The sequence below is a fragment of the Ischnura elegans genome, chromosome 5 (assembly GCF_921293095.1).
Source record: "Ischnura elegans chromosome 5, ioIscEleg1.1, whole genome shotgun sequence".
NCBI classification, from domain to species: Eukaryota; Metazoa; Arthropoda; class Insecta; order Odonata; family Coenagrionidae; genus Ischnura; species Ischnura elegans.
The window spans coordinates 104,943,426-104,966,109 of NC_060250.1; the positions used below are offsets into that span (position 1 = coordinate 104,943,426).

The 22,684-nt window shown below is 36.8% G+C and overlaps 1 protein-coding gene and 1 long non-coding RNA gene across 6 annotated transcripts in view; one reads left to right on the forward strand and one right to left on the reverse strand.

The window, feature by feature from the left end:
- The window catches only part of LOC124159371 (scoloptoxin SSD14-like), a 90,455-nt gene extending 70,301 nt beyond the window's left edge, over positions 1-20,154 (forward strand). For all 5 annotated transcript variants that reach the window (XM_046535142.1, XM_046535143.1, XM_046535145.1 and 2 more), the window contains 7 exons: positions 755-947; positions 2,094-2,294; positions 4,865-5,096; positions 10,016-10,206; positions 10,536-10,779; positions 11,942-12,055; positions 19,584-20,154. In XM_046535142.1, the coding sequence (XP_046391098.1) occupies positions 755-947; positions 2,094-2,294; positions 4,865-5,096; positions 10,016-10,206; positions 10,536-10,779; positions 11,942-12,055; positions 19,584-19,730 (1,322 nt within the window). In that variant the 3' untranslated portion in view covers positions 19,731-20,154. The remainder of the gene's footprint in view (positions 1-754; positions 948-2,093; positions 2,295-4,864; positions 5,097-10,015; positions 10,207-10,535; positions 10,780-11,941; positions 12,056-19,583) is intronic.
- On the reverse strand, positions 239-18,074 carry LOC124159375. Its single transcript, XR_006864956.1, has 2 exons — positions 15,696-18,074; positions 239-436 (listed from the first exon to the last, which is right to left on the reverse strand). It is a non-coding gene; the product is annotated as an uncharacterized LOC124159375 (long non-coding RNA).
- Positions 20,155-22,684: the final 2,530 nt, after the last annotated feature.

Below are 22,684 nucleotides of genomic sequence, written 5' to 3' on the forward strand. Positions count from 1 at the left end.
AACGTTAATCAGCATTTGTAACTTCTGGAGCACCATCATTCCAATTAGTGCCCTCTACAGTGAATGTGTTGAAAGTAAGCCTTTTGATGCTGCTTTAGCAATTTGTTTTCTTTCCCATCAACAGCAAGGAATATTTATGATGTCAAGGCCTGATCCAGGATTTTTTTTCTGGGGGGTCACAAGGGTCTGACAGGCAAGCAGTCTTCTCACATTTGAGATTGATAACAGTATAAAAGAATCACTGTACAAAATATTCTATTTATTTTAATGTGAAAGTTATTTACATGAAAATATTAATAAGTTGCATTTATAATAAGGAAAATTTGCAAGCCCCTTTCCCACTTTGGCGATGCTTATTTTCAAGCACTGACTAGCAAATGACCAGTGACCAGCAAATCTGTCTTCTTGACTTGGGTTCAAGGCTTAGATTGAGGCTCTGTAATACACAAAAGAGAACAAATGTAATGATAACTGTATTAAAAATCTTTTCTATTTTTTAAGCGTCTGGGCCCCTTCGCCCTAAATTTGCCTATGTGTGCTGTAAATACATATACATATGTATGTATGTAATGATAAAACTCAGTAGCCCTGGCATGGCATCAGGTATCAATCAGCTACCTAATAAACTCCTTCAATAAACCTACTCATCTGGTATCAGTAAACCTAGACACCCATACCATGAAGAAACCGAGGAGGTTAAGTATGGTTCATCCTTGTTCTGACATGTGCCATATTATTTCATCTTTGATTACAGGAGGACTTGCAATAGCTGTCCCTGGAGAGCTAAGAGGGTACTGGGAAGCTCATAAAAGGTTCGGTCGCCTTCCATGGAGAGAATTGGTAATGCCCACCGTGGAATTATGCCGCAAAGGATCTCCTGTGAATGCTTACATTGCCCGTTTCCTTCGAATGAAAGAAAAAGCCATCAAAGAAAGCCCCTCATTGAGGTAATATTTATTGATTGACTGAGCTCATTAAGAAAATTTTTAATTTCTAATCCTGAAACCCAAAGGGGCGTATATTTTTCCAGTTTATTTATACTTTTTTGTGCTTTCATTTTTTTAGCTATGAAAAAAAATATTTTTTACTGGACTCTTGATCTATCGTGAGTTCATTTTGAGGGAGATAAACAAAAATAAACTTCCTGATGGTTTACAATGGCTTCAAGGAGCATAACTCAACTTGGCATTCTTATTGATTGAGGAAAGCACAAATTTCTTTCTTAAGTAGACAGTAGCAAGTAAGATAGAACTGCGTATCAACAGTCATGCAAACTCAAAAGTCCTTTAACCTCTGGATTTTAATGGCCAATGGTTTTTCATTGATGGATTTCACTCCAACCCATTTGTATTTGTTTGCCTGTACTGGCTTTAGAGGCACTGAGTGGAGATTTTTTCCTATGCCCGTATGGGCATGCTTGAAATTTAAAACTTTGATTACATGAATGATGTGCAATCTGATGTTTGAGATGTGGAGTACTTCAGTCATTTCTTTTGGTCATGATGATTCAAGTTATGCCATATTAATTTATTAAAAGAGCCTAATTGCACCAGCATTTACCAATAATTTACATGTTGCCCATGGCTACTCTCTCCTACTTATAAGATCCATGCATATCATATAGGTAATTATGAAATGAGGCATAATGATCAATTTCTGGCTTCCTAGCCAGTGGAAGATATACCTATATCTATTAATACCCCCATGATTACAAATTTGACCATCTCTTTGGTAACTTCAGAAAATTCAAGTTTAGTTATCAATCCTGTGGAAGAATGAATGCTTTGTGAAAGTCATTAATTGACTAAGAAGAGGCTGCTCAGGTTGTTGAAGGAAGGTACCAATATGTTGGGTGTCTATGTAAAAGAAATAGATTACTTGACCTGAATGAACTTATGTGAGACTTTCATGAGTCCCAGTTTTGAGGAAAAGTTGTGTATTAGCATTCTTGGCCTGAGCATAGCTTTATTTCTTGTTCAGTACCTCTTAGCAACCTTTTTTACTTTTATTTTTCCATGATTTTTAAGAATTTATTGGAATTTTTATTTATAACAATTTTCAGTGATATTTACAGTGTTTTCATCTGTCCTCAGAGAAATTCTGATTAACCCTGCAACTAACCACACCTGGGAAGATGGTGATAGAATAAAGCGCCTTGCCTTGGCTGACACCCTTGAGATTATTGCAGAAGAGGGTGGTGATGCTCTCTATAATGGCTCTCTTGCAAAGAAGTTTGTTGATGATATACAGAGCTTTGGAGGGATAATAACTCTGGAAGATATGGCCAACTACAAGTAAGTTAACAGCTTGGGTTTGCACCCCTTTCTCTGGTTTAGCCTGCAGTTCACCTATCTATAAAATCCAGTTACAGTATTGGTATTTATCTACTTCCCACAATGGCTAGTTGTTTTCTTAATTAAAGCTATGGGCATTTTAAGCTGGACTATAAGTGATTGAACGATCTACGGCCGTTAAACAGTTGAAAGAAAATTAATTCCCCAGGGCCGTACTCTTTGGTGGGCACCAGGTGTTTCTCCTGCCTAGCAGGCCTCCTCAAAGGAGAATGCTCAAAAAGATTGGAATATTGAGACTAGTAATGTTCGTTGATGGATAACTTGAAAAGGTTGATTTAATCGGTCAAACGTCAGGGGTTGGGTGAGGTATGGGGCCAATAATGGGGTGGGTCAAGTTTTGTGGGGGTGGGGGTAAGGAGGTCGTTGGGATAGGGGAGGGAGGGGGGGAATGGAAAATTACGAAGTGGCACCACCAAAGAAATTACGGAGTGGCACCACCTGGGGAATTAATTTTCTTTCAAGCTGGATTATGTATCTCCTCAGCTATGTGAAATATTCTACAATGTATTCCTGAACAATATGTATTATGTATAAAGGAACCATATATATGTGTTCATCTTATTTTTTTATTTTGCTTTAATCATTAAAAAAAGTTGTGTTTCCTGTGATGATATGTACAACATATCATGATTATTGTATTTCCTGGACATTTTATTGTAGATGTTGAGTAACTGTTGACTTTGACACCTAATTTTGGCTAGCATAATTTTAAAGGCATTCTTCGCTTCAACTTTAGTATACCCTATTGAAAATGCCCCATTGATTTCCTATAGGGTTTTAAGAAATACTATAGGAATTGTGTAAATCCTATAGGAAATAGAATCTCTACACAGCATTTTTGCAGGACATTCATTAACCCTTTCACTGCTGTGGACGTACCTAGTACGTCCGCACGGTAGACTGCGGTGGACGTACTTTTTCTTCCTCCCTGCCATGCGTTCAGCACTTTCGCCGAAGCATGCGAAATGTGAAAATCAATCAATAAATCCGATCATCAAAAAATGATTGTTTTCATCGCACTCCTGCCAATCAAGCAATCAAGTACGTCTTTGAACCGTGTTTCTGCGATGAAAAATAATGATTTTGTTAACTTTGTTATAATGGCCGTTTTCCGGTGGTCCGCAGCCACGTTTTGTTGCAAAGTTAACAAAATCGTTATTTTTTATCGCAGAGACACGGTTCAAAGACGTACTTGATTGCTTGATTGGCAGGAGAGCGATGAGAACAATCATATTGTGATGATCGGATTGATTGGTTGATTTTCAAAATGCAGTCAGAGCGGTCATTTTTCGGGAGGTAGGGCCCCCGCTGGTAGGGCCGATGAGACGGTCCTGCGAGGGTGAGTTTGTCGAGGATAGGGTCGGGGATTAGTGACCCTTCGGAGGGTGTACCACACCCATCCTGGAAGTACCTGCTCCATGGGCCAAGGAAACGCATTTTAACATTTTCGCCGCATGTGAGGAGAAGGTTTCCAGAGATTGAACAGCAGCGAAAGGGTTAAGAAGGGTCTCATGGATAATCACACACTCTCAGCATCAACCTTTTTTGACCCTTCCTAGTAGGGAATCCACATTATCTCAGACTCCAAGGGTAGTAGGGGCAGGGGCTGCCTCCTTTCTGAGTTTAAAACCCTATCAGTGGCATTGGTTTGGGGTCAACTCATGCTTTGTTTATATGAATTAGCTATTTGGATAATTGTTGCTTGCATGTAAATTGCAGACTTTGAATTGAATTCATCATTTTATTCTGAGAATTGTCAAATTTTGAACGATTCGATACCTCCTCTGCATAAATGCTCAACAATCGCCCACTGAATCAAATCTGCTCGTCTAGTACTATTTGGGCTATCTAGATGAGCGGATTTGATTCGGTGGGCTATCGTTGAACGTTTATGCAGTGGAGGTATCGGAATCTCTACCATCAATATTAATGGATTTAATGCATCAACAATTTCCATGCTTATACTGATATTGAGATATAATTTTATTGAGAGTTAATGTTTATGATAGAATTTTGTTTAAAAGTTGTAAATGCTGCTCAAAGGACAAAGAATCCAATTATGTATTAATATTTTTTGAGAAAAGAACAAATATTTAGTTTTGAAACTGACTGAATGAACAACTGTATGACCCTTACTACAAAGAGGGGTAATATGAGGAGTCCGGGTACCTGTTCTCGGAACTTGAGGGTACGGGCTTAGTCCCGCTGTATTGGGTCCCGAAAATACCTAAGACTTTGCAGACCCGTGACCATCATAGAAGGAGGAGAGCAAGGAAATGTACGTTTTTGGCATTTGTTCGTCTGCATAGGAAAATCTCTGATGAAAATTATCGGCTTTCATCTCTTGGGTCAAGAAACGTCCTGCCGGTTATTTTCGTCTTTAGTAACGAAAGGGTTAATTTGGATCTGGCATCCACTTTTTTGGTGTGTGTGTAAAGACAGATCTAAAATTGAAATACATGTATTTAAGTAAGTCTACAAGAATTTAATGACGTTTGATTTTTCATCAGGCCCAATTGGGATACTCCCATTGAAGTGAAGCTCAAGACGGGGAATGTTACTTTAATCACCGGCCCTCCTCCAGGATCGGGTGTGTTGGTTGCTTTTGGAATGAATATCTTGGATGGTATATTGCCAGCAGAGGATGAGGTGACATCATACCAGAGAATTGTTGAAACTTTCAAGTACATGTATGGAAGAAGAACTGAGTTAGGAGACCCTGCCTACACAGATGTCACCGAGGTTAGTGTATAGTTGCAGTGGCACAGCGAGGGGGGGGTTTTGGGGATAAACCACCCCCCAGAGCTCAGGGAAATTTTAAGTTTAATCCATTTTACTTAATTGGATTGATATTACTAATGGAATAGTGTAAGGATTAATAAAATATCCCTCAGAAAGCCGTAAAACTCACCATTTTGAACCATTTATCTTAAAATTCCGCAATTTATTAATCTCGCACCTACCGCTTATCCTGGTGGGTATTCCATACCCCCACACACCCTGGTATTAGTTGCACCTAAGCCTCCCCTGCCTTAATTCCTAGCTGCGCTCCTGTATAGTTGAGACACTTTTTTCATATTCAAGCTTATAGGTAGCTTGTACCTGAAAACACATTTTAATACCGCTGTGTGCATTACCGTATAGTGTGTTTATTCCCAATACGTGTGTTCCATTCCCAATTCACAATGTGTGTGTAGCTTCTCCTCTCCTTTCTTCAACACTCCTTTGATTTTGAGTGACCATATTCTTTTCTGTGGATAGGGTTTTAAAAAGTTTGAGAACTTGTTCTGCTTTAATTCCAATTTTAGACTGATTTTTCACTAAAGTTTTTAAAATCTCGATACAGTAAAACCTCTCTTAAACGAAACTCAAGGGACCGAAATTTTGCCGTTTCGTTGATCGGGAGTTCGTTCCCCGGAGGTGATGCGCACGTTGCATCATTCTAGGGGCTCGGAAATTGAAGCAAGTCTGCATGCGTTATCTTCATTCTCCCTTCGCATACTTCAAAACAGTGCTTATTTCTTCAGCTGCAATGCAAATCGCGGGCAATAGACCACATTTAAGAAGCCTCAGTTCGTATTATTCAATCACTTCGCGTGCTTTTTCATCGGTTTTCAAAAATGTATGCAACGTAGCGGTGAGTGCGAGGCCATCCCTTTATTCTCAATATTTGAAATAGAGTACATGTATTCGCGAAGTTTACACTGAAAAATTAAGAATTCGATAGATTTGACCATTACTAATATAAAGTTAAAGTAACAGCGCCAATTATAGCTTCATCATGAAATTAAGATCGCTCTACCATAACGGCGCGAGTGCGACTTTCGTCGACCCATTAAAGCTCAGTGGGTGGCAGCATTTCTTTATAGTAGTCGAATCCAGAATACTCCATAGCAATATTTGCGGTCGCGGGCTTCTTAAATAATTCATTGTACTAGCATCATTTCCATCGCATTCCGGATAGACAACTGCCGATAAGAAAACATCTTGAAAGGCCCTATGCAGGAGTTCTCGAAGTAAAATACGTCACGATTTTGAAAAATGATTTTTCTAGAAATTATATTCTGCAACCCTCAGTTCGCTGGCTTCGCGGATTACGAAATTTGAGTCTATTCTAGTGAACTCATCAAACGACCCTTCAATATTCATGACTTTTGAGAGACCCTGCCAGGATTCACGGCTTTCGTCATCACTCTCCATCGCGTGGTCGCAGTTGACTGCAAACCGGATTGACAACTCCCGATAAGAAAACAGCTTGGAAGGCCTCATGGAGGAGTTCTTGAAGTAAAATAAGTCACGATAATGATGCTGTTGACTGCAAACCCGGTTTTTGCAAAATAACTAAATATGGTGACAGGTGCGACACGCTTCCAAGCTTTGCAAAGCCCTTGCATTACCTGCAAAATGGTCCTCTTCAATTTCGCCGATCCCTTACATCCATTCGACAAACCAAAAACTCCACTAAAATCCGACGGTAATGTCGCTTTGCCGCAGAAATGACCCCTCGGTCGAGAGGTCGCAACTTAGCTATTGCAGTTGGGGGGAAGAAAATAACACGCACATTTCTTATTGTTAGTCCTGTTTGGGCCCGTGCAGCGATCGAGGAAGAAATCTACTTTCCCCATGAGTGCATCAACTCCCGCCAACCACCGCTGAATTAATCCCGCTGTCATTCATGGATTTTTGCTGCTACCACAGGGGTGAGGCATCACCATTGGCCCAGTCGTCGTCTTCTTCATGCAACAATTGACGGCCGTCGCAAACCTTTTTCTCAGGAGAAAATCAACACCGCTTCACATCACGTTAGGACATCGCTACAATCGCCGACAGACAAAGACTGACCTTTAGTATAAAGCACTCAATTCAAGTAACGTCTAGATCAATGGGAAATGTTGGCTTTCGTGTCTTAAGTGCGAATATTTTTTATCCAAGATTGCGTCAAATGCAAAAGTTTCTACTATTTTTTAGATGATGTTGAAATAAACAATGTGAATGAAACAAGAGTAACTACTGAGTCATATATTAAAGATAATTAAGAGATGCAAATTTTGGCTTTCATCTTCTAGCGCGCACATTGTATCTTCCGTAATTTAGTTAAATTTTAAAGAAGTTATCCAAGATGGCGGCGAGTGAAAAAAAATGCTTCTCGGAATTTACGCGTTGTAATTCTGTAAAGTATCTTAAACAACCGTCAAAAGAATGCGATCGAAGTACATAGCTCTAGATATCTTATCTTTGAGCGTGTAAATATTGGGACATTGAGTTATTTACGAAAGTCAGCATTAACATTTTTCGCAATTCGCCGCGAGCCGCGAGTTGGGGTCGGCGGAAACACACGACGGAAGGCTATGGTTACGGTTAATAATGACGATTCTGATTGGCTTATTCAGTGGAAGTCTCTGATTTGCCCTCCAACGCTACAAATATTAAATTATTCATATGAAAATATAAATTTAACCGGAAAAATTGGTTATTGGGAGGTGAATTTCACTCGATCGCGCCGAAATTTCATTTCTTTGATCGGGAGTTTTCGTAAAAGAGGAGTTCGTTCATCGGGGTTTTTCACTAATGTGTTTACATAGGCAATTGGCCGGACCAATAGCATTTGTTCGTTGAACGGAGTTCTTCGTTTAGCGGGAGTTCGTTAAGGTGAGGTTTTACTGTATAATGTGATAATATGAACTCTTGCATTTATTGTTGAATTATAATTTTCCTACATATTTATTCTCTGAGAGAAGATCTTGGGAAATGCGCCAATGTAAGTATCCCACGGTACTCGCACAGCAGTTGACCTCCAGAAATGGGGAACTTCGAGCAGGTAGCCAGAAAAAGGTCAGTGGGTGAGAAAAGGGGGGAGGGCGTGAAACACGTTTTTATTGTTCTCGTAACTCTATATTTTTTTCGAAGCAGGGGTCTTCGTAATGCGATCCTTGCGCGAGCTGGGAATTTTCCTTTGAAGAGACAGCTAAAATGAAGTTATAAGATGCTATTTAAAGCAATAGTTTGCTACCTGTATGTTTTGATGGTAAATAGAGAATATACCTACTGCTTTTTGTCATTTTTTTCTGAACTTTAGGATCTTTTCACAAAATAGAGATCCACTGCAAAATTTTCTGTATTATTTTTCTGTTGAGTAGCTGGAAAGGTACAACTTGTAAGTATTATTACATTTCGATACACAAAAAATCAATTTTTTCAACCCATCCTATTTTACTATCTCATGTAGTGCTGTCTTATCTTCTGAGATTTGGCTAAAAATTGAGAGTAAGGTAATGAAAAATGAAAATCCATAGAAATTGTGTAAGCCATCCACTCTTTTTTCTTAGTAGCATTTTAGGGTAAAAAGTAGAGATGTGCGAATAGTATCCGCGAATACTAGAATACCTCGAATATTAGAAAGTATTCGATATTCGAGGTTTCGAATAGTTATGCGAAAAGTACCGCCTCGAATACTTTGAATTTTGCGTCATACTTCGAAATAAAAAAAAGGTCACAGCTCGCGCAGGGATCATATTACGAAGACCTTAGCTTCGATAAAATACCAAGTTACACGAGAACAATAGAAACGTGTTTCCGGCCCTCCCTTTTCTCCCCCACTGACCTTTTTTTTCCTACCAGCTTCGAAGTTCCCCATTTCTGTGGAGGTCAACCGCTGCATGAGTCATCTATTAGCACAAAAGGTGTCTAAGAATAACTTTCGTCAATTGATGTTACACCTTTATTGAATTGAAATATTAGTAATGTGCGCGTAATTTCAAAAAGAATAAGACCAAACACGACGCATTTCTGAGTTTATTTAAGCATTTTACGCAAAGAAATAAATGTCAAAATACGACGGAGACTTAGCATTCTAGCGAAACTCGATATGAGCAGCAGAGCTTCTCGGAAGTTGATGCGGTATTTTTTTCCGAAAGCATATATCAAGTTACAATTAATGAGTGGTGCTATAAATCTTTATTGTTACAGTCCCAGACAAAGGGATATTTTCTCAGAATATTTGGTTTCTCCCTGATAGCAATTCCAATTCATCTTCTTATCTCGTGAGAACTCCCAAAGATGGACTGAAAATAATCGAAGAAAATCCGGTGGAAAAGAGCTTGTATTTTGCAAAATGCCTGGGGTAAAGCGATGTTAGTTGAATTAATTATATGCCCAATTGTTTCCATAAAATTAAAATATTCATTAAGCAGCTAAATTCCTGTTCGAATCATTTAAAGGAAATCAAAATTACTCCCCAAAATCTTGTGTTGCCTGCTGCTTAGGCAACCGAGTCAAACATTCCAGCATTCATCATTTAGTATTCGAGGTATTCGAAATTCGAGGTATTCGAGCAATGATTTAATATTCGAATTCGATATTCGAATTCGAGAAATCTGCTATTCGACCCATCTCTAGTAAAAAGGTATATACTCCAATTATCCATATATGCCATAATATCTAGCATAGCCATCTATATGTGACTATGCTAGATATAATGTATGGTATTGTCATCTAAATGTACTAATATGATGAAAAAACAGGTAGCCTGAATATCTGCCCTCCATTTATTGTATATGTTGGCGACTAATATCAGTCCCCCAGTACTTATAGTGGAACTCCCACAAACTATGCTCCTATCCATCAAAATGATAAATATTAATGAAATATTTTCTTCTTTTTAGTTGGTGAAAAACTTGACATCTAAAGAATATGCCCTTGCCATTCGTCAGCTGTTATCAGACAATCGAACTTGGCAGGATCCTGAACATTATGGTGCAGTTTTATCCCAGCCAGATGATCATGGGACTGCTCACGTATCAGTACTTTCACCTGATGGCGATGCTGTCTCAGTGACATCCACTGTAAACCTCTTGTAATTATTTTCTTCTTGTATTAATCTTATATTATATGTAGTAAACAATTTATATTGTTATTGGTTCTTGAAAGTATAAATCAGAACACCATTATAGTAAGTTTATTTTACTATTAGTTATTTTAATACAATATTATATATTTAAACTTAGAATAAACTTGTAATAATATACTAACAATTTTAAATTTTAATTTAATAGAAAGAATATGTTAAATTTTTGCTCAAGTTTTGAAAAAAAAATCAGATTGAAATTATATGTTGAAATTTTATGTTTCACATCCAAATTTATTGCTTGGAAATGATTATAATAAATCACTTTTACTTTTCAGATTTGGAGGTATGATCCGTTCTCAGAGCACAGGAATAATTTTAAACGATGAGATGGATGACTTCTCTGCTCCGAATATCACCAATATCTATGGGATCCCTCCATCACCGGCAAACTTCATACACCCAGGAAAAAGGCCTCTCTCATCAATGTGCCCAGCTATTTTTGTGGACAATGCTAGTGGGAATGTGAGACTTGTTGTTGGTGCCGCTGGAGGGAGCAGAATAACTACTGCAACCATGCTGGTAACATTTTAGGCTTTTTACTGGTTGACATTAGCAAAGATTAATTGCATTACATAGATATAATTTACTGTGTAATATTTGTTCACATTTACTAACTCTCTTGCTGCCACTATACAATTGGGATTTGGATGGCTGGGGGGAATTTTTTAAGATTTTCATGAATATTTTACGTTATCTTCATCTCTAATTTCAGAGCTGAGAATTTTTGTCGCTTATCTTGAATTTTTTTATTCAGAGTGAAAGGTTTTCTGATTTACAGTTTACTTGTACAGTTCTAATATTGTAATTTAGATTATGTCTCTTAAGAAATGAAACTTTGCAGAAATATGGTGGGAGGTTTTGTGTGGTATAAAACTCAAGAAGCTCACTACCCATCCTTCTAAGATTTTCCCCCCATTAAAGCTTTCTTTTTATTTCCTGTTAGGATTTGAAGTATTCCCAACTTTTTTCCTGTCTTTCCAATGCTCTCGAAAAGTTGTCAGTATTCACTGGAGAGGCTTTCAAATATCACTTCTGATATTTGAATAAAAAAGCTACTCAATTAAATTAATAAAAGTATGGTTCTCTTCATAATAATGAATTGTATATCTGATTGAACATTGAAAAGAGAATGGCCCTTGTATGTTTTTAAATACTGTATGTGTCTGAATATAGTCCCCCCTTTTTTTCCAAAAATGCCTGTGGTAAAATTAAAGGGGACTATATTCAAATGCATTTTTTTAACTTTTCCCGAAACTGAATCCTCAAAATTGGGGGGGGGGGCTCTATTCAGAGGGGGACTATATTCAGAGAGATACGGTAAGTAATTTATATAAGATAAGTTTAATGAAAACTAGTATTTGTATATGTTCAGAAAGGAGTTCAACTTTTATTGCAATTAATCCCTTTATTCCTTTGAATCGAAAAACTAGCCAACCCTGGATTTTTTGTTTGTGAGAGTCAGGACCTTTGGCAAAGTTTAGAGTTTTATGTTGGGGGCAGCAATCCTTCTTATCTTTCCTTGCTCAAGTGTTTTCACCTATACAAATCAATAATCAATATGAAGATTTGTTCATTTTTCAAGCTTATTATCAAGAAATTTCATAGTGCATAATTGTGTGTACTCTAACACTGATACCTACTTTGACTATTATAATACTTAATCAAATGGCGTTTCATTTAGGCTTCCATACACAACCTTTGGTTCAACAAAACAATAAAAGAAGCCATAGATGCCAGCCGGATTCACCACCAATTATTTCCTATGAAGCTTCAGTATGAATATGGAGTGATAAAGGTATGTACCTAATTACAGCTATTTCAGAAGTAAGAATTAGGTACCATCATTCATGGCTGTGTTTCAATATAGAGGGAGAGACAGGAAATATTTGCAAGCTGTGGTGTCATTAAATTGTGCAACAAAAACTGTTGAACAAATGAAAATTAGAGAATACAGATTCTTTAACATCTAAGAGGGAGATGGACTACATATTTTGTTATATTTCAGCTGATGGACAGCATCTCCACCAATTTTCATTACTGAAAAAGTAGTTGTATGGTTTCTTCAACCTACCAAAACATGAAGAAAGGTTTATTCATTTGATTGTGTAAAAAAATATTTATCCTTTCCCTTATGGCTGTGAAGCCATGATTCCTCTAAGAATCTCACAAGTCAGTGTCTTATTGTCAGCGGTGATAAGGTTTTTCACATGCCATTAGGGTTCCCCATGTGCTAATTTTTATTTTTTACATTACTTAGCCTTTCCTCTTAGAGGGTAGAACAGGTCTACCCTGATGAGGACTCTCAGCTGCGGGCCTCTATATTTTGAAGGCTATAAAAATACCCAATTACTTTGACAAGTTACTAATTAAGTCCACGAAAGAGCTTAAAAAAAGTTTTAATAATGCGTCAGGGCAGCCCTGGATAAAAATGGAGTGCTGGTAATTAATAATAGGTGTGAAATCAGTAGTCATTTACATTGAAACCATATTGACTGTCCAAACAAGTTTATTCACTATGTTTTGAAAGAACAATGAGGTGCACTGTAATAGAAATGTGACATTTTGATCATACGATCCTTTGTCATAATAATGATACAAATCTCCATGCTATATTTTGAAATTCTATGTGTGAATAGTTCTCTTGATGTTCCCACTAAAACAGCTTTCCTTTGATGCACAGCTGGTAACCTTTTATTTAGCCATCATTATTTACTAGATTCTGTATAATCAGTTTGCCATTTCCTCTACTTTCCATGCCATAGATCAATTAGTTGCTAGTTACATCTAATTTTCCTCTTTAATCTGATGAAAATATTAAGAAATTATTGATTTTTGATGGATAAGGTAGTTGATACTTATATCGCTTCATGCATTAATTATTTTTCAAACTCATAAATTGGATATAATCAGTTCTTTTTAGATTATTTAAAGATTTAGTACTATTGCTGTTAATAATTTAGTATCTGCAGCACATATAGACAGATTATCAGTAACTTTTGATAACCTGCAGATTAAATTCATAAAATGACTTTCTATATTTGACTGAATAGAATTGAAAAATGAGCATTTATTAAGATGTGGAAACTCATACACTTGCGTAAATTTCCAATTGATGATCCAAATTAGCCACTAGTGCCAAGTGTTTGAGGTACAGTTTATAATGCACCAAGGAAAACATGAGGATAACTTCTTCTTTCAATATATGATGGATAACTTAATTTATTTCATTTTTGGCTCTGGATTACTCATGTTAAAACAAATTCCACCATTTCGAAATGATTAAGCATTAAATCATGCGCCAAAGGGTGAAACATTCTTTCTAGCCGTATGGGTGACAAAGTTCTATGTTTCTAGTAAGTTGGAGATTAGTAATTGTTACCAGCATTCAATTCTAATGTAAAAAGGATATTTTGTCTAAGCTTTTCCATTACAGAAATTACTTAAGATTTTATTATATGTACAGAATTTCTCCAAGTATCAAATCAGCGTTCTTAAATAAAATAATTGTCTCAATCTGATACTTCCCAAGTACTCTCAATATCCTTTGAGATGTTATAACCCCAAACTCGATGCCCTGAGGATGATGGCAAAGTTTGCCATCAAAACACAGGCTGTGGCTGATTGATTGACGCAGAGAACAACCAGCATAGATATCACCCAAATTTTATATACACCACAAAAGTACTAAGACTGTAAGAAAGTACTGAATGTTTTCATAAATGTGTTGTATACAACATCCGCGAGGGCCAATCCTCGCCGTGGATGAATAAAGATAAAGATAAGTCTTGGGTAGACCCCATTTAGATTCAGTGAAAAGCAGAACCAGAATTTCAGTAGGTGGTGTAATTGTTTTTCTGTGGCCTCTCTTGATATTCTATGTTTTTGCTGCATTGTAGTCTTCAGATGACTACATTTTTTCAGGATCAAACATTATGAATTAATAGAGGTTTTGCCAATATTTTGATGGCTTGTTAAAAAACTATTCTCTCTATTGATTTCATGAGGACCATCTTTCAGATGTTTTTCAGGAGATGGATATCAATTTTCTCTTATTAATTCCCATTGTGTTTTTGGTATTTCGTTCAACTCTTTCATGCTCCTCGAACAGGCAACTGATACATAAAAATGACTTTGGCTGAAAATTTTGCCTAGATTTATTGATGCATCATAAATTTAGCCAAAGTGAATCAAATCGCTTTCTTCTTTGAACATTCTGCCTCTTTCTCCCTCCATTTATATCATAATTCTCATTCCCATGATAAAAATAATAAATATAATTTTTGATGCATTTACCCTTAGTTCTAGTCTCCCTGTTGCTTTGCTGATTTTATGTTGGAGACACCATAACTCATGTTAGGTTCTCAAAAAGCTAATTTTAATCACCAAATCCAAAACAAAATTCATGCATTTTCAACGTTATCACATCATCTTCGAGAAAAATGCTTGAGCATCAATCACTTCTTGAGAATGCTTTGCATGTTATGTCCCTAACGCATCAATCTGGAAAAATAAATAAAAGAAATTCCTCACCAAGCTACATCCATCATAAGCTGGGGAAGCATTCTATAGCTTAAATTCTTCAAAGGAAGATTGCAAAATTAGCTGTCAAATTGATCCATTTCATGAGAACTGTCATTGGCAAAATATGCAGTAACTCTGAGTAGTTCAGTGACATATGTATATGATAAGTGTAAAGATCATCATCAATGCCTCAACCTTTCAGTAACCGGTCTCAACATTTTTTTTAACTCTTCAACTTGCAATTGATTCACCCATATTTTGGAAAATAGCAATCTCAAGTTAGTAATTTTAATTGATAGAACATGCATATATTCATAGGACCCTTATTAATGTTATGAAAAGTTTAGCCCATCTCACTTACATCCCACTCACACGTACTGATGATGTTAGTTACTTGGGATAAAACTGTTTGAGTTTATGTACCATGCAGCCTTAGGGCGGTTCATATTCATGGAATCAATTTAATCTGTAAATCTTTCTAATTTTGTGAATCTATTCAATCGGTTTAGAAAGTTAAAAGGAACAACCAGTACGTAAATAATATGTTGGATTCTACTCAAACGGGTTATGATGTGTGATTAAGAATAAACCATGGAGTGCTGAGGAAATGCTCTTAATTTTGCAAAAAGAAAAAACTCAAGTGAGTCATGTCCTACAGTGCAGCAATGCAATATTGTCATCTGGCAAAGCAATATTTTTCTTGGCCATTGCTTAAGTAGATTATGCTCTATGTATGAAAAATAAATGCCTCAAGTAGGGCCCTTCCACTTTTCTCAACATTCTAAAGTGAAATTTTTATCCATATTTTGACAATGATTTCATATAAGTTTGCACTCAAGATGCTCTACTTAAAACTATTTGATGTTGTTTTATATATCCGCAATAGTAATAGTAATTGATGAAATGTACAGTACCTAGTTCTCCTAATATGGATAAACAGCAAGTTTCACTGATGCTGTTGACAGAAATAGATGTCTGCAAAAATTGGAGTAAAGAAGGATGTCGGCCATGTAAAGATCAACTTTCAATAGATTCTCTTCTTTCAAAGCCCAAATTGTTGCTGTAACCACCATCATCCATCATAGTAATGCACATAGATGATATATGGGTCGAAGATACTTTGCTACCATGTAAGCTGGGCCTGAAAAAAGTGCGATCACTGGGATTTGTACTTGGAAAATTTTATTTTCAAGTTTTGAAATAAGTAATATTATTCTGTCTATGGGTTTTGTAAAGGACACCATGTGGTACATTTCCTAAGTACCCATCTTTAGCGTAATTTTAGGTACCTTAAAAAGATATATGATTGACTTCTTTGGATTCAGATATGGACAGTGCTATTTGAACTTATGGAGGGAGAAAAAGTAAGTACTCATAACTCACACTTGATCCCATTGAATAGAAACCCGTGAAAGCGGAGAAGAAAAAGAAATTTGAAAGTGAGGGCAGGGCATTCCATAATTTATACATACTTTGGCTAAGGCACCAACAGATTACAGGCAGCAATTCATTAAAAATTATTCATATAATTGCAATGATCTCCTACCATTCATTATTATGGAAATTATCGGGAAATATGAAATGAAGACAACACATTTCGAAACACATGTATAAAATATTTCTCTCTTTCTTTAGTTGCTAGCATAATGTGGCCTTTGAATGAGGGAATTTATTGCTAATTTAGCTAAACTGCCTTTATTTATACAAGATTTAGTTCCTATGTTGTTGAAATCCATGTATTCTAAACTATGGCATTGATATTTAATAATCATGATAGGATTGGTAAGTCAAGATGAAGGACAATGAAATGATTTAGAAGTATGTAGCTGTGATAAGTATTGATGGTTGGCATCTATTTACCCATTAAATCTAGCTCAACAACTAAAGAGAGTAAAAATTTTCAGCCATGTGTGCATAGCATCGTATTACTCAAAACCAATAGAGGAAGGAAGGGCTCAGAAAAACAAATTTTGTCCGTTAGCCTCTATCAACGAATATTAATTTTAAGTCATGGTGAATTGATTTTAATCCCAAAGGGAAGGCTAGAGGGGAAGGTCTGTTGGGTTTCTACTGCAAAAATGAAAAGGTAAGGAAATAAACCAAACTACTGATAATCATTTGAGCCAGGCATGCATCAAAATACAAAACTGTAAAAAAATTAAAAAAAAAGGTCAAATATAATTATGCACACTCACTCTCTCACTCTGGTCCACTGGAAAAGGTTGTCTTTTTGAGGATTAATCACTTTCAACTTGTAGTTTGTGAGTGTTTATCCTTTGGCAGGTTGCTGCCTATTAGTAAACCCCAAACATTTAGAAAGCAAAAAAAATACTAAGTAAAAAAGCTTGTGAAAAAATAGTGGCCAAAAAGTGTCAACCAAAAGAGCTCCTTGCATTTATACAGAGGTTCCTAACAGATAGGAGCCATTGCAGACATGAAACACAAAAAATATATGTAAATAAATTGCACATTCTCTAAGCTCATTAGTAGCTGGGAAAACTACACATTTTTAATATGACCCGGGGATATTTAGAGTAGCACAATGTAGTAGTAGTAGGTAGGTTAGCATGATTATAGAAAAAGAAACCTGAAGCATGGACATAGCTGGATATGTCCAGGCATGTTCCTATATCAACTTAAAGCATTTAGAAACATGGTCGCATAAAACCACTGACGATAACATTGGAGATAAGAGTAGCCTCAATAGCATGGTACTCTGAGCATCAGCTGGGAAAGTAGAAGGTCCGTGATTTGATTCCCAATCAAGGTGAAATTTTTCCATGTTTTTTCGGCCATCATTCCATCTCCATGCCATTACCATGTCATTGTTATGTATCAGTTAAATTACAGTTACATTGACAATTACTTCTTGCAAGACTGTCCACTCTAGAGGCCACCTGGCAACTGTTGAATATTGGAGTAAAAATGAGGAGTAATTGAGACATAGAAATTGCTAAAGTTGCAGTTTCACTTGCTGATGCATACAATTATAACTGCTATAGCAATACAGTATATTTGTAACAACACATGGGTTGTAATATTTTTTACCCGTCATAAGTAGGCTACAACAAAGGGTGGCTGAGCCTGAACAAGCAAATTAAGGTAGTCAGGGATTCGAAGGTAACTGTAGGCCTAGATAAATCACTAAAGTAATTTTCGATTATGAGCAAGTACCGATTACAATGAAAGTAACGATTCCTCTTTCACCATAAGGAGTAAATTACAAGTAATACAGTACACTCCTGATTATCCGGGCTAATGATGGGGAGGGATAGCACAAATAATAGGAAAACATGGATAATCCCAAACTTTCTCTTAAATGTCTTGCAATGTTCATAATTTACCTAAAACAAACAATCTTCTATATTATTTCTACTGTATAGATACCTTTTTCTCAACTTATACGCAACCAAACTCTACAAATGAGGTACCAAAATGCACAGAAATTATCAGAGAACATGCGACGGCATATCTTACTTCCTAAATATTGCTATTGCTTCCTAAAATTGGTTTTTAAATAAGTAAAAAAAAAAAACAAAAAAAACCGTTAAATATTCCTAACGTTAATGGCAACAAGCTGATACATTTTTTCGTTTGCAACAATATCTCGCATTCTTTAAATAACTTTTATCAAAATGCAGCTGATTCCACATTCAAGTCTCCTGTTGATATGTAAGTATGAGTCATCATGTGCGTTTAACAGAGGATAGTGTAATTACTTCCAATGTTGTGTTTAAAGAGGTCCTCTGACCTCAATTTGTACATGAACATTCCAATTAAATTTGTACATAAGACCCTGCCTTTTTTTTCTACATTTTAAAATTAGAAACGCGCCTATCCCTCTGTGGACCTGCATTGAAAAGAGCGGGGGAAGCCCGCTGGGAGCGGGCGCAGCATGCTCGTATATTATTATTTATGCAGTTATTCTGTTATTTTAGAGTGCTTCACGGACTCAATGAGAGCTTTCTTCGCCAGTTCGCAATCTTTTTAGGGGCGATGACATGGTTGTATTCGTATTATTAATGCTCCATGTAAGGTCTGGTTTCGAAAACCACACATCCATGGCTGTGTGATCACGGATACAGAAAAGTGGTTGGCACGAATGCTTCAAAACCACTGCTTGACATTGGAAACTACATTGTCAGGCACCACGCTATGTAGTCACGTATCGCACATGTTGCCCAGGTTGCAACTGCTGCTGGATCACGGAGCGTGGTCGCGCACTGCGAACCTTGGAAAACAGACGCACGGTACTCCCATGAATGCAGCTAGCTCGCGATCGCTTCCATTTTACAAAGGGGATTCTAACGGAAATAATAAGCCCAGTGTATCCTAGCATTAATGCAGTAATTCCGATTTTTCTTTTTTTAAATTAAGATTGCGGAAAAAATTGAGTGAGAGTGAAAATCATGCACGCAAAATCCGCAACCCGAATACACCGCAACCATATAATCAGGGGTCACATTTCGTAAAAAGTAATTGTTACAAGTACAAATTACTGCAAAAGTAATCATTACTAGTAATCCAATAACTTCTACTTGATTAATTACCACACTGTATATAATGTCAAATTGTTATTTGGTCATGTCAGTTTGATGCAATATACTACTGGCCTACTTTATTTATTTTTAGTGTTTGTATTGTTGTATCACTGAAGGTTTGTGATTAGTGGCTTCATTATTCCATCATGTAGCATATTGGAGGGTGTCATTAATAGTGTGCTCTTTTAAATACCAAAATGTTATTTTCCGACTCTTATAGGTATGAACTTTTTTTAACAAGGAAATTTCATTTTTTTTCAGTCGACTGTTGAAGGACTTAAAAAAATTGGCCATGATATGCAAAGGCTTTCCTCAGCTGGATCTACAATGACTGCCATTGCATATGATGGGGAAACTATCACTGCTAATTCTGACTTTCGCCGTTTAGGGGTAATAGCAGGATTTTAATGGTGATAGACTTTGTGAAAGTGTTATACTGTACTTCACAGTAATTTTTTAGTGTCTCCATCCCTTTCTATGTAGATATGTTATCTCATACATTTTTCAAATAAAATAGTTTTGATAACATCTGTTACCTCAACTCAGTGTACATTTTTTCTTTATGCTGTAAATATTCTGTAATTGTAATTCTTTACCTGTCAGATTTTTTGTCATAGCATTTATATTTTGATTTTATTTTAATAAGTATGTTATATTAAAAAAATGAGTAAGAAAGAGATGTGTACATAATATGGTAGTGTTCCTAATGAAAATTGAAAAATGTTATTTATTGATATATTTTATGGGTGTTCTATTCTCATGTGAAATAAAGACTGGAATGAAAAACTTCTACTACTTGGTGCTTTAATAAAATAGTTATTGCAGTTTTGAATGTGCCATTATTGTCTCACATGAAGGATGATGTAAGGAGTAGTATGCATTAATAACCCCAAAGCATAACTGTGCACAAGTCAGCTTCTGAAATGGACCAATATCTTCTGACACCTTTACCTATTTTATTTTTTATATAATATTTTTATTCCAAGTTCTTTGAAAATTAGGCAACTAGTGAAAATGTATTATTTTCTAATTGCAAAAAAAGCTTTGGCCCAAGTAATCCGAGTCATTTTTTATTACACCATTCATATACATATCAAAATAGATGCGAGCTTTGTGGGGGCCCACAGCGATCACTGACGTGGCCAGACCTGGCCCCTGCTGTTAAAATTGTAAGACTGAGGACCACTCATCCTAAAAATAAATTTCATACCCCACTGCACTCCCTATCATTAGAAGCCCTTCCTCAGTGCTGTGCACACAATCAAATTCAAAGATTAATAATTTAAACAGCTTTAAGTACACTTAAAGAAATACATAACACTCAACATTGATTTAAAGATCTCCATTTATATTCAGTTTTTTATTTGTTCAATGGACAATTCTGGATGCTCTTGCAGATCACCAATGGTCCTCATAACCACTGCTCAAGAGAGCTGTTAAAACCAATTAAACCCTTGTACACAGATATCCCTGGTAGTAGTCAATTAAACAGTTTGAAAATGAACTCTGAACCAGTATGCAGAGAAAACTTTTTTGAACAGATAGCTCCCAGAAAAATCTTAAAAACTGTTATCGTTATTCTAATAAAATAAAGCATTCAGGACAAAACACAACTTGCCCTATTAGCAGAGTGGTAGTAGGAATGGAATCCATCCTAGGACCATAGGTTTAAGACCTGCCTGAATCCTACTCCTCTCAGGGGAATCATATCCTGTGTTGGATTCATCCTCTAAGTCACCTGAGGACTATTGGTTGGCTTTTCTGGATCTCATGAGTAAATTGACAATCGGATTATCCAGGATAATAAAGAATATCAGAAGATTATCACTTTAGATACCTAAACAAGTTTTATACAGCTCTCATGAGCAGCTTTTTCGTACATTTTATTTTTTTTTTCCAAGATATGGGTTTGTTGGATACAGTACTGAGTGTAGAGGGAAGTCCCAAATAAACTGAAAAGCCTTGATATACCTTTATATAAAGGAGTCTAACTAGGAAAATACGATTCACACTGTCATGTAATACTAAGGGAAAGCAAATAATACAGCAATTGTCATGAGCACTCTTGATTCTCATGTACCTCTGTGAAAAGATGCAAAAAAGAAACTATAAAGGCTTCCGGGTGCAGCTGCGTGTTGCGCATTGTCGTGCAAGCTTTTGCATCCTTTACAGGGCGCATCATCAGGGGATGAATAAAAATACGGAATTGGTTGTCAATTAATATATTCTTCCAACCTCCCCCATCCACCGGAGTAGTGCAGGAGGAGGGCAGTGCCGACGTCAGCAGAACTCTCAGCCCTGTCCTTGAGCAGCGAACACTCTTCTTCTTGTCTAGTGAATTACCTTGTTGGTAACATATTCGCCGTTTTCTCTTTTGGAAGATTGTTTTCCAGGTCTGGCTGAGTTTAACGCCGTCAACTCTGTTGAAATTCTGGGGGCATTTCTCAATCTCAATAGCCTCCTGAATTAGTCGTCGATGATAAAATTTCTCTTGGGCTAACACCTGCGTCTCATCGATTAAAATTCGATGCCCATCTTCCGAGTAAGCATGCTCCGCTACAGCCGACTTCTCCATGTCACGATGTAATATCGCCCATTTGTGTTCTTTATACGGGAAGTCACGGAGCACTCTGTCTGCCCAACGTAAGATTTCCTGCATGAGCACAGGATTCTATAAACGCCTTCCACGTTGAGGGGATGGAGTCAGTCCTTTGCAGAAGGAAACAAGTCACTTCTTTAGTGCTCATTGCCCCCAGAATTTCAGCAGAGTTGACGGCGTTAAACTCAGCCAGACCTGGAAAACAATCTTCCGAAACAGAAAACGGCGAATATGTTACCAAAAATGTTATCCACTAGATAGGAAGAAGAGTCCGCTCGCCGCTCAAGGACAGGGCTGAGAATTATGCTGACATCAGTGCTACCCTCCTCCCACACTACTCCGGTGAATGGTGGAGGTTGGACGAGTATATTAATTGACAACCAATTCCGTATTTTTATTCATCGCCTGATGATGCACCCTCTAACGGACGCGAAAGCTTGCACGACAAAGCGCAACACGCAACTGCCCCCAGAAGCCATTAGCAATGAAACCTCTCGTTGCGAAAACCTACGTTCAAAGCTATAAACTATAACGTTATATGTATAACAAAACTAAAAACAGAGTCGATTTAGATGAGCAAATGGCCAGAAAGCGTTTGGTGAAGCGACCTACTCGAAGGTGGTCCATAAACATAAGTATGTTCAGCAATATTCTTGATCTTTCAGTAATAAATAAATGGATAGTGTATCAAGAAGTACTGAATAGCAAAAGCTTTCAGAGTAGCTAACTGAAGTAAACAGAATTGTATAGGGTTAACTCCTGT